Source organism: Martes martes (genome assembly GCF_963455335.1).
Source record: "Martes martes genome assembly, chromosome: 7".
Taxonomy (NCBI): domain Eukaryota; kingdom Metazoa; phylum Chordata; class Mammalia; order Carnivora; family Mustelidae; genus Martes; species Martes martes.
In genome coordinates, this window is record NC_137894.1 from 107,305,527 (window position 1) to 107,318,870 (window position 13,344).

The 13,344-nt window shown below is 39.0% G+C and overlaps 1 protein-coding gene across 1 annotated transcript in view; it reads left to right on the forward strand.

Annotated features, from left to right (window-relative positions):
* The window catches only part of SYT16 (synaptotagmin 16), a gene marked incomplete at both ends in the record, with an annotated part of 101,195 nt that extends 97,948 nt beyond the window's left edge, over positions 1-3,247 (forward strand). The window contains one exon of the mRNA XM_080808664.1: positions 2,934-3,247. Within this exon, the coding sequence (XP_080664790.1) occupies positions 2,934-3,247 (314 nt within the window). The remainder of the gene's footprint in view (positions 1-2,933) is intronic.
* Between the last annotated feature and the right edge of the window lie 10,097 nt (positions 3,248-13,344).

Genomic DNA, 13,344 nt, shown 5'->3' on the forward strand with positions numbered 1-13,344 from the left:
CAGTGACTGGTAAAGCAGCTGACACAGCTGACTCAGAAGAGCATCATCGAGGACTATCTAGGAATTATGACCCATTCAACATCTTGATGATGGTTTTGAGTTACTAGAGCTACTGAGGGACATTCTGAACCATCATCAGAGGATAGAATATTACTTGGTATTGTTTTATAGCAAGTATTATCAATTCCAAAGATTTAAAACAGAATTCAGTGAAGTTGTATATTTACTTGACCCTTTCTTCATCCATTCTGCCTGGTGTTCATTGGAATAAGTCGTTGAACCCCAAAAGACCCCAAGCAAACTCTGCACTGTTCCTCACAGGTCCACTTCCCTGGGCACAGCCTTGACTCTGGACACTGAAAAGTAAACACATTTTCACTGCTGAGGAAAAGTTCCCTTTGAGCCGGAACAATCAGCAATGTTTCCCTTGTTTTGGTTACATGCCCTCAGACTGCACTGTTTATCAAATATTTTCCCCTTTTGTCATACACGTATCATTCAGCTTCAGTGATGGTGGTTTGGTAGTAAATGACCTTTCTCGTAATTAGAAAGTGATCTGTGACAAGATGAAGATGGAAATTGCACTTTGGGAAATGAGCAGGTCTCTGTTTGCAAGATTAACTCAATGTCCACTGCCATAACGAAGGGAAGAATTACCAGTGACTGGATTGTGCCTCCATAGGAATCATGGAGCTGTACAGCTGTGGAAACACAAATTCTGAGCCCCCCACCCCCACCCCATTGCTAGTTTTCTGACAGCTTTCTCAGCAGAGCAGTTTGAAGAGTGGAAAGGCCTGTTTCTGAGACAGAGAAGTGTTTTCACACCTGAAGTGTAATTTCACACCTTGTGTTTCTCAGCAGATAAGTGAATAAAATAACACATCAAACCGGAATAGAAAAAGATCAACATAGAAAGAAAACTGCAGGTTGTAATTTGTTTCCCATCTTACAATGCTCTTGTAGAGAACAGTAAATTACAGAGATCTGGATTTACACTTTTAGAAGTTTGACTGGTTGTTAGGTGGGAAAGTGAGCAGTAAACACTAATCAGCTTTCAGCCAGCATTGAACAGAATGTACAGAATGATAGAGTCTGGGGAACACCCTAACACTCGGATTTTCTTTTTTAAAGGATAGGACACACATAAGTTAGTGCTAAAAATTGTCATTAAGAGAGGGTCAAGAAATTGATGAATTAAGTGATTTTAATAAAAATATAATTTTCTTTGGGATAATTTTCTTTGTAATTATCTATTTGGGAATTTTAGCAGAAATAGTAGACTATGTTAGTAAAATTTGGATAATTTTTTCCTTTCTGTAAATTGCTAAACATATGAGGCTAGTCCCATTTTATAGCATTCCAGTGCAAGGTTGATAAAACCAAGGGGTTTAATCTTCATTTTGCAAGTTTGAAAACCCAAAACCTAAAGAAAAAAGAAGGCCAAGCCTGCTGGGGAGTCATGTACATTCGTTAAAAAATGTTTAATATGTACTGAATGTCTACCATGTGTTAGACACTAGGCCAGGAACCAGGGGTACAGCTGTAAACAAGGCAATTCCTCTTTCAAACTGACAGCCTTGCCGATGAGCAAGCAGGTGTTGATGATGCTGGGTGCTAAGTCCTGGGATAACCTGAAGCTAGATTTTGATGGCGCCCACAGAAGGGTTATCTGAACCAGAGCTGGTCAGGACAGGAGCAAGTGGTCAGCCAAAATTCCTGGATAAACCCAACTCCAGACCTAACTAATGAATAGAAATCACGGGAAGGTGGATATCACTTGTGGTATCAGAGCATGTACAGTTTGTGCAGTAGTAAAAGAGAAAGAGAAGTGTGGGTCAGAGGGAGGCTGGTGTAGGGCAAATGCAGCTTCTAAGGGCGACAGTGGTGCCCAGTGAAACTGGGAGGTAAAAGGATCAGAGTATGTCACCCATACCAAGAAATTTTGTTTTTGCCCTGAGATTAGTGGACAGCATTGAAGGTTTAGGCTTTGTCTCTTAGTGAGAGTGACATAAACAGATTTGCATTTTACAGAGTTCCCTCTGACTGTGGGATTGGGCAGCCTGGTGATGGGAGATGGGTGAGGAGACCTGTCCTAAGTCAGGTGAGAGAGGCTGGTGACGGGACCTTGCCTGCACACTGAGTTCAGCGCCTTCAGGGATGGAAAGATGTGGGTGGAATTGGGAGCTATTTAGGACATAGAATCAACAGAATTTGGTGATTGATTGGCCAGACTAGGGGTGAGGAGCCAGTCTTGTCAGAAATGTCGTCCTGACTCCTGATTTAGGTAAACTGAGTGGAGGATGCTACTGTTGGCAGAGATGGGGGATACTAGAGAAGCAAGTTTTAAGAGTTGGAGACATGATGAGTGAGATGAGTGCAGGATGTCCATGGGAAAAATTGTGGTGTTGAGCTGGATCTTGAGCTTGGAAGAGAAGTCCAGGCCAGAGATAAAGGTTTGGTACTTGTCGTTTAGTGGATAAGATGGTCCAAAGAATATGTAGAGAGTAAAAAGAGGAAATACTCTTTAATCTAGGGATAAAACAGTATTTTGATTGTGAAAAGGAAAATACACATAGAACAAAAAGTTTTTATTTCTTTTTTCATAAATAAAATGTGGCTGAAGAACCACGCTTGGCTGAACACACCGTCGCACACATGTTTATGCGTGTATAATCCTCGGTGCAGGTAGACCTTCTAGTGAACGTCAGCAAGGTGCCTGTAGTGGGCCGCATGAAACATTAACCATCGACGGTAATAATCCCTTTCCTTAATACTTCCTGGAAAATATGTTAGTCCTAAAGCAAATACCAGGCCTAAGGATGCTGCCCAGTATGTTAAAAAGGAAAAAATTTGAATCCCATGCAAATACTATGACGAGACTAGCAACACAGAAAGCTCTGATGTTTTCCCATTTCTATTATTTTTTTCCATAGATACATACGGAAAGCTCTTCCTTCTCAATTCTGTGGGTCAAGAGATGTCCCGCTGTAAGACATCCATTCGCCGTGGTCAGCCCAATCCTGTCTACAAGGAGACCTTTGTGTTCCAGGTGGCCCTCTTTCAGCTCTCCGAGGTCACACTGATGATCTCCATTTATAACAGGCGCACTATGAAGCGTAAAGAGATGATCGGTTGGATTGCTCTGGGCCAAAACAGTAGTGGAGAAGAGGAACAAGACCATTGGGAGGAAATGAAGGAAACCAAAGGCCAGCAAATATGCAGGTGGCACACCTTGCTCGAATCCTAGTTTGGGCAGCAGGATTTGCATGTGACGTCTGCCCTGGCAACCAGTGTTTTGACCACCGATACCAGCTCAGCACAGGCTGGTAGGCGTTTTAAAGACAGGCTTACAATTAGAATCTACTAAACGCTGGGACATTCTGGGCAGGATCACTTGGGTCTCTCAAAGGTTTGATTTGGATTCAGATATTATAATTTAAAAAAAATACATACATGGTCAAGTGTACTTTATGGAAAATTAACCATAGTGGAGAACAGTGATGATGAGTTAATTTGTATTAATAGATTATCGAGTCTGGGTTCAACCTGTGGAATGAAGCTTCTCTTGCTGTCTCTGTTTGCTTGAAGAGTAACCTGAGATCACAAGGAAGCTATTGAATCTCACTATTTGTAACCAGGTATGTGTATGAATCAGAATTTTGTTAATGTAGTGCCAAAACCTCCCCACTATGGCAATGAATCTGATACCAAGGCTCATAAGAGAGTGTAACGGTCATCCATAAGCCCCTTTTTGCATTTTTCTCTCTATGAACAAAACTCTTCATTTATTTACTTAAAAATAAATGTTATAAACTCATAAAACAAATTTGTATTCATTAAATACCTTTCTTTGTCTCGCTTACATATTGTGGTTTCCTGTGAGATTTGATTAGATGAATCATTTTGAAGGTAAAACAGAGTTGAAAAACACTGTTGAAAGACATCATGTCTCCTTTTAATATGTAAGATTTCTAGCCTGTAATTTTCAAGGTTTTTATGTTATTTTTCTCACCTAATAAATTCTTACAGAATTAGAAGAAACAAACAAACAAAAAAAACCTACTTAAGTCACGGATTTGTTGATTTTCTAAATTGAGAGTTCTCCTTTAGATTGTACTTTTTCTATATTCACTGATACATGCTCATAAATATATTTTGAATGTACACTTGCATGTAAACCATATTCTTTTTTATGTAGTTATTTTCCATCACTAGAGCATAGTAAATTATATACAATATGTCCTTAATAAATGTTGATTTAATTGACTCTTAGAAATGAACATGTTATGATACCTATGAATGAAGAAATATTTTCAGCTTGTATGAAATGACACCAAGTTCTTTCTTTCTTTCTTTCTTTTTTTTTTTTTTTTGAGCATTTGAAGTGCCTATAATTGTCATTTTCCATGACATTTGCAGCAGCCTATATTAGTCACTACTTGCATTCTGGGCATGTGCCATTCAGAACACTGATCTTGTACGGTGATAAGCATGAAATTGTATCTCCGACTGACTTTTACATATTTGTGCAGTGCATGTTTATTTTTCTTTTGCTTACATGTGAGTCCTTAATAATAATTACCTGAAATTGTCAGTAAAAAAAAAAAAAGAGGGGAAAGGAATGTGTGTCCATCTAACACTGTGCCTAATGTGCAGCTCTTCTGAGCAATTGCTCAGTCACTTATTTTTAGCTTTTATGTTTCATTGTTGACTTTTTGCTGTCTGTGGGAAGAGTGATAGCTAGTGATGGATGTATACAGTTAAAAACACAGAACTCCTCCTCAGCTCTACATTTGACAGATTGTAGACGTAGGCTGTAACACTTGAAGAACATATTTATTCCTTACCGTGCAGTGTGTAATGGTTATCCTGACAAGAAGAGACTAGGGCACAGGATAATTCTTCTGTGATTTCAAGTACCCAATTTTGAAAGAAGTGACTTCCTATGGAAGAATCAGAATTAGCAAAATAAATTAATATCTTAATTTCTTTTTAGGTCATGGGAGTTTCATCTATAACACTGCTCAGTTATTGGGAATAAGTAATAAAACCATGTTCCTTTGGGTTTTTACCCTACCTTTCTTTGGAAGACCTCAAAGTGCTTTTCCAACATTATATCCATTAACTGCTGAGTGGTCTTTGCAGTGTGGCTGTGTCATTGAGTAGAACTGAGTGCAATTGATTAAGTAGCAGCACAAAGAATTGGCTTTTCACATCCCTTACCCTCTTTATGTGCTTGTGTTTAAAGGGAAGTAGAGCAGCCTTGTTATGCTTTCCTTTATGCAGTAACATAAAAGCAGCATTCACTTTAAAATTTACATTTGAAAAAAAAACCTGCACATATTGTACTGACCATCCTGGATTTTTTTCCCCCTCGTATTTTCCTGCTCTATGTTTTGCTACATCCCTTGTCGTGTGGCGCCCAGTCATCACCTATGCTCCTTTTTCTGCTGCTTTAACCCACCCATTTTTTAGGGTTTTCTGCTGGTACAGTGAAGCTATCCTTGTGGGTTTGATCTGTTTTCCAGTAGTCTGCTTATGAGACTGTTACAGGAATGTGCAGATTTTAAGGAACGAGATGCCTGAAAAGCATTTTTAATTTTTGTATAATTTTACTATGTTGGTGCTATTCACCATGTAGGATGCATGTACATCTTGAATATACAGCAATCTGAAGCGGACTGTATAAATATAAAATGCTAATGATAAGATACATTAAAATATGAGGCTGAATTTTTTTTACATTGATTTGAAATTCTGGTTTAGTAAGATCTTTTGATTTTGTACATTTCAGCTCCCTTTATTTGCTTGGCAACGTCTAGACACAATGCACTCAGCATGTTTTTCTTTTCAATGGAGCTCTTACATCTACATTTGCTTTTTAAGAGAGTTATGAAAGATAATTAGTTGGTTCAGCAGTAAAAAAGCTCCTTTTGCCTATTTTATCTAGCTAATAATTAACATCTCACAGAAACATTTGAAATGGAAGAAGCGCCAGTATTTGTTGCATGAGTAGTTCCTTCCGTGATTTTTCCTAAAGACAGTGCTTTTTAAGTAATACTGTAGAGGGTAAATGAAGCACTAGGTTTATGGAAATCTGCTTCGTAGTATGTCTTCTTTCAGGGCATTAATTTACACTGAATTGAGAAGTGCTGGTTTCGCCAATCACGGTGGTGGCCCTTGTGCTCCCTGCTCCCCTCTGACTATTGTTGAATTTGTAAATGGGCCATTCACCAGGCAGCCAGGCATCTGCTCTTGCTTCTCTCTCCTTCACTGGCTCCCTGTGTGATGCACAGTTGTTTGGGACCCTGTTTGTGCTGATGTAGCATAGCTGGCCTTCCCTCCCGTAACAGTAGAAGAACTTGTACCACTGTCGGATATATTGCGCTTGGCATCCACCTGTACAAAGTTCAAGAAGGAATCCTAACTGTGACTGCAAGGGGACAAAGAGAATATGCTGCTGTGCTCTCACTCCCTCCCAGCACTGCGCCCTCTGCTCCTTCTTCAGGGATAGTGACAGACTGAGCTTGAACGCTGATGTTCTCTGTGGTACAAGATGCTGTAGGGAGAACCTCCCCTCTGCCTACGCAGCATAGGGGCTTTCACAGTATTTTACAAATTGTTGGCACCTCTCGGTCAGTCTTGGTGCTCTATATTGTGGTTGTAGTAGATGGTCTTATCTGAGAACCAAAATGCTTTTCTTTTCAAGTAACGCATCGTTTAAGTTGAAACTAGCCATCAGGTTATGCGAAAGTGCTCCTAAGATGGCCACTGAGTTTATGAAGCTGATGGTTCACAGCGCGGACGTTGAGCTGGGGGGCTCCCAAAAGTGGACTATCCTGTTTCAGCAGAGAACTTAGTATGTTAAGATCAGAAAAGTGATAGAAGAGGATTATTTGTAGATGACATAAAACCAAATGGAGATACATGCTTTAACAATAAACCGGGCCAGAAAACACAATGCAGTGTCTCCTCTTACATTAAGGGAACTGTGGCCAAAGTACATCCTATTCTATTTGATCCACAGCAAGAACAAATGATAGATAATCCTGAAATGATTTTGAAATATCAAAAATCATTCATTTGTTCCAAAAAGAAAAGCTAGGCAGAACTATTAAAAAAACAAACAAACAAAAAACCCAAACACCCAAATCATATAGCATGTGTATAGAAGAGTTAAAGAATAATTAAATATTGCCAGATACCTTCAGCCTCCACTTGCATATGTTCAGGAAGAGTGAAATAACAAACCAAAACACATTTCAGGTTAACTAGCTATTATTTTTTCACAACTTGTGGAATTCTAGAAAATGCTTCCTGATGAGGGAAGTGAGACCCATCTAGTTCGATGAAGTTAGCAAAGGCTGCAGTCTTCCCCGGGGTTTGGATGGAACTTCACTAGCTGTGTGGCCTTTAAGAAAATTATTTACCCAGTCTGTGTCCCTGACTCTTCAACTGGAAAATGGAAGTTATACCTACCTCACCAAGTTTTTAAAGGACAATAACAGCATTGAGCCTGACATATAAGCATTCATTCCCCTCCCCCCATACTCAATCAAGAATAAAGCCTTTAAATTTGTTTCTCTGCCTAGTGGAAATAAGAGTAACATTAGAGAAAGACTATAAACAATTCTTAGATACTATAAAAAGGGTAGATTCATGAAGCTGGCCTGAATTTTTAAAGAAAAAGAAGGCTTATGGGATAACCTAAAAAGAGATAAGCCTGGTATATTGAGTCTTAATAAAACCAAAATGAGATACAATAACCAAATCTTCATCTTTCACCCCTGTAGTTTGGAGGGGATGGAAAACCTTGGTGCTTGTGCACATGTCTTGCTAAATCAGACACAAAGCGCTTTTCAACTCCAGCTCTACCCTACCATTCAGTAGGGACAGAGCATCTTATACCCATCTAAAGGGTTGGTGAGGTGACAGCTTGAGTACCTATTTCAACTTTTTTTTTTTTTTAATTTATTTATTTGATAGACAGAGATCAGAAGTAGTCAGAGAGGCAGGCAGAGAGAGAGAGGAGGAAGCAGGCTCCCCGCTGAGCAGAGAACCCTATGTGGGACTCGATCCCAGGACCCTGGGATCATGACCTGAGCCGAAAGCAGAGGCTTTAACCCACTGAGCCACTCAGGCGCCCCCTATTTCAACTTTGATACGAAAAAGAAAAAAAAAAATGGTGTGGCAATTTGCTGATACTCATTTAAGGCTGGACAATTTTTTAGCCTATGCTTATATATCCGTATTATATCTTCATAGGCAAATTTTCAAAACTGATCTAATGCAGCTATCAAAACTCATCTAACTGTTTAATTGGAAAGTTCTTTTCAGGACCAATTACTAATCAGCGTTTCCCTTAGGAGATCACAATGAAAGGAATTCTATGAGAATTCATACTAACTCCTTTTTGAAAAGGGTTTTAAAGGGTGAATTGTTGATGTAATAGAAAGCATGTTGAGTTGCTTTCAAGTGTTCAGATCGTGAGTAAAAGGGAGAGTTTCCTGAGAATTTAGAAGAACTTTTGTGGACATTTGATCTGCAGAAATGGTTGGGAACAAACCACCTCAAGTTTAAGGGTTAACTAAGTGCCAAGAACCAGTCATGTACTACTTGCTGTTTTAAACTGAATGTGATTCTGGGATGGGGAAGTATGAGTCTACCTTCCCAATATTGCCAGACTGCTACAGTGCTGACTCAGGTTCTAGGATTTCTAATAAAGTAGAAATGGGGAAACTGGAGAAGAATCACTTAGCTTAGGGGTTTTTGTTGGGAATAATTCAGTGTGTAGGGAAGTTACAGGGGATGGATGGGAGTTCAAAGCTGTGGAGTGATTTCTAGGAACAGTAACCCAGAAAATGAAGAACTCTTATTGAGGTATGATTCCTTCTCTTCTCGGTCACGTGGACAGATTCAGAGCTTCCATCTAAATCAAGTCACAAGAGTTTAACTTAAATATAAGGAGAAGGATATGAAGGTTGTTTTGTATTAATTCAAGATATATTCATTCGATTTCTTTAGGTGTAGCACCAGGATATTTTGGATAGTACAGGACTTAAAATCTTTTTTTCTTTCAACTTTTTGGAGTGGTGTTATTACACATTGAAGCGGTTGAAGCAATTAGTCATCATGACAAAAATGATGTTTATCAACAGTTGTTCAGTTGATCCAATCATGTGCTGTAAGAAGCAGAGTTCCTTGTTATGGGTTATTGTTGGAAGGAGGCAAGATGTATTGACTGAATGCATTGGAGAGAGTGTCTAAGAAGCTGGGACCTAGAGTGGACCTTAGTCATGCTGGAGGGGGACTCATCCAGGGAGAGCACAGAATCATCTTGGGAAAGCTTTTAAGATAGAAGCCTCTGTGTAGAGTGTGGGTTCTGTCTAAAGGAGAAAAGGAGGGCAGCCAGAAAGATAGTCTTTTTAAAGTTCCTTCTAAATCTAATATTTTGTATATAACCTGCAAACAGAATCAACAATAACAACACTCTAGGCCTGTCCTCTTGCCCTTTGGACATTGATTCAACACTGATCTTTCTCTGCATCATGTAAGACTTGTCTGGGGAGTTCCCCTTTGGGCTTTGTTTAGGTGACTTTGGGGATGCCTGCAGGCTCTGGGTGAGTTTCCTCTCCTGTGGTGTTTTTGTTTCCCCTGGGCCTCAAAGCAGTATCCTAGACACAGACAATAATCTGCTGTATTTATAGCCGTTGTGGAACCTGTAAAACAGCTTGAGGCTTTCTAGAACAAGCTCAGAGGCAGTCATGGAGGCCTGTGGACATGTCCTAGAATAAACCACCCACAAATGCTGCTACCTGCTCTCCCTTGGTCACTGATGCTGCCTTAAGCTGTCTCCATGGGAGTTTTTACTTCAAGCCTTTGAGCAACTATGCTACCTACCAACTCTTCTTTGAGGATGGGAGAAGGCTGCCTGCCCACTGGTACTGCCGTATTTATGTATTATTTCGTCTACTTCATTTTCCCCTCAAAATATCTATTTACTGTTTTTAAAATTTTTATACAAAAATGTATTCATTCAAAAGATACTGAGTATATTTATCTCAGGTTCTGGACTAGGGACTGGAGAATGGTAGAGGAGTAGAACAGTTGAGTTCAACAATTGCTTTTATTTCTAAATATTCCATTTTTTTTAAAGCTAGATAAACAGTAAGATCTTTTATGGCCCTTTAATTTTTGTCGAATGTATTTCTGTAATGACTTCTTTACTCCCTGTTGAAAGGGAAAGGATTCAAGGAAAGTGGAAGTTATTACTCTGCTTCTGGTTAAGAAATAAATGTACTGTTTATCAGTCTATGCTTCCCTTCAAAATAAATGGATATGTTTTACATCGGAGGGAAGAAATACAGCATTCCATTCCAGTAATGAAATGAGTTATAGCTTGAAATAGAGGTTGGATGTTTACTATTTTTCACTTTTATAATTGAACACTGAATAACTTTTATAAAGCAGTAAGTGGGTCAGAGCCTGGAATGCTAGGTCTGCACAAACTAATGTGACACAGTTCCTATAAGCTCCATGTTTTCATAGCCGAAAGGCGTTGCTACATTTTACTTTTTGAAAGAGTGAACTGGAAACAGCAGCTGCCAGGTGAAGGGGTATGTGTGTGAAACAAAGGATCCCTGCTTAGCGATCTGTTTCTTTTGACTAACATTTGTCTTAGATATTATATATTAAACACATTTGGGACAACCCTATAAAATGGGTAAAGGTCAATGTTGGGAGTGTCCCTTCCTTGGCAGTTGAACCAGCCTCAAACAATCTAACTCTTACTTTCAATTTTATAATAGAGGAAAAGTAGGAGTTTTTCCAATGGATTTCTTGTTTATAATTTTTAACTTCATAGAAACTTATCTTAAATATCACCTAAATATGTCTCAATCCATGATTCCAGGTCAGAATCTCTGATGGCCTAAAAATTCTTACTGAAGAAAGTCTTTTTGTGTTGCCCAGTTGATGGTCCATAATAAAAAAGGTAACAGCTCTTATTTGATGAAGACCTTGATTTGGGGGAAAAGATATTAAAAGGCTGCCATTGAAAACTCTGATTGGTGAGGAAGATGTACACTAAAAGAATGATATTTCCATGCAAGCTATTCTGTATACTATGTTCACATTCTGGGGCCACAACTCTCTCTTAAGAGTTTATCAAGTTCCTTATAGATGACACCTTGAGCAAATCTTACTAATTTTGCCATTTCCCCATGGGCCATGATAATCTTCATTAATTCACAACAACACCAAATTGTATTGTGGTCTTTTATTATGCCACCATACTAACCCAGGTGTAGCTCAAAGTTCATTATTACAAAAAACAAAATGTTTTCCAGAATTAAAAATTTAATTTTATGGCAGATTTTAAGAGTGTGAATAAGAAGTTAGTGTTTGTATACTTGATGGTCACAAAGACATTTCTATAATAGTATTTTGAAAAAGATCTGACCTCTATTTCCATGGAAAAAGGCATAATGGTCTTTGTGATCTACTTGCTTTATAAAGAAAATATTAATAGACCTTTTTTGAGCAATTTTAGGTTGAGAGCAAATTTGAGTGGAAACTACAGAGTGCCTGTGCACGCCCTGCCCCCATCCTTGCGCAGCCTCCCCCATTACAGCATACCCCACCAGAGTGGGTACGTTTGTTATGTTGACGGGCCCACCCCAGCACATCATTGCCACCCAAATTCCATGTTTTACATTAGGGTTCACTCCTGGGGTTTCACTACCTTAAAATTTTTCTGTGTTCTGTCTATTCATCCCTCCTCTGGCAACCAGTGATCATTTTATTGTCTCCATAGCTTTGCTTTTTCCTATGGTTGGAATCATACAGTATGTAGTCTTTTCAGATTGACTGGTTTCATGTAGTAATATGCATTTAACTTTCTTTCCTGTCTTTTCACGGCTTCACAGTTCATTTCTTTTTTAGCACTGAATAATAATATCCCATTGTCTGGAGGTACTGGTCTGTTCATTATTTACTTGTATTTTTAGTTCTGATTGCTATTGTTCATTTTGTTAATGTGCATGTTCTCGAGGAAACCAGATGGATTAATCCATACGATACATCAACTGACACGTAGCAACTTCCAATCTGGCATGAATTTCACCTCTGTGGTATTGGGCTTGTTTCACCTGTGAGGAGAAGATTTGTGGAAAACATGATGTAATTTCACAATTGAAATCTAAGCAGAGAAGGTTCTGAAGGCAATGAGGATAGGATCCCCAAATTTAGCAACTCCGTGGTATTCTCTGTTGTTGAGCACTGATTTAAATACACATTGATAAAAAGTGCTAATTACATTATTACTGATTCATGGCAGAAAAGCACCTTCTGTTACTAGTGTATATGACTTTACATTTGCCACTGCTGCCAAGAGAAGGGAAGCTCCATGACTATGTCCTGTCGTAGTCAGTTGTGCAAATGGGCAGCGAGTGGTCTGGAAGCATCTGGAGCACACAGGAGCTCCGCTCTAGGAACAGGATGACCTGTGTGAATGCAGAGGCTGAATGAACGAGTGGTGAATGTTGGAATGATAACACTGATAATCCCACTGGGTGAATGGGAACACCTGACTAAGGATCAATATCTAGGAAACATTCTGACATTTTCATGTGCCCTGACTGCCCTTTGCTTTGTAGCTGCGGCAACCTGTGGGACCGGGTGTTGCTGTGGAGTGGAAAGTGTGGTTGTGGAAAGAGTATCAGATTAGATTAAAATTAATGAGCCTATGTTCTATACCAAGTCTTCCCTTAATGAGCTCTAAAATGAATGTCAAGTCACAAGTTCTCTAAGCCTTCAATTTTGCATTTGTCAGCTGGGAATAATAATACTCATTTTACTTGTTTTCACCACATTGTGATAAGAATGAGATTCATTCATTCCTTCATTAATACCACAAACACTCAGAGTTCCCACTATGGACAAGGGCCACAGGTATGACCATGTAATAGATGGAAATACCCTTTCCAGAACTGAGAGTTTTTGAAGCCCATGAGATAGTTTCTTATTTTTATTTTAAGGTTAAATCAGCTCTTTATGTCAATATATCAAAGTAATTGACACTTTCAGATCTCTGCCAATCATCAAGCTATATTCGTAGAGTGACAGTTATTTGACTAAAAGTTACAGTCAGAATAGTCTTTAGCCATTCAGTCTCTGAGAAGCTAGGAATAAAGTATTAGGCTCGGATTCTTCTGTTCAGACATGCGGACCACAGAACAAATTGCAAATCCATGTTTTTGGCAGGCTTGCCAATCTTTGAGTTGAATGCGGACCTTTCTTCTTTAGAACAATTTAACTTTGAGTGCAGGGAACGCATTAAGTTGG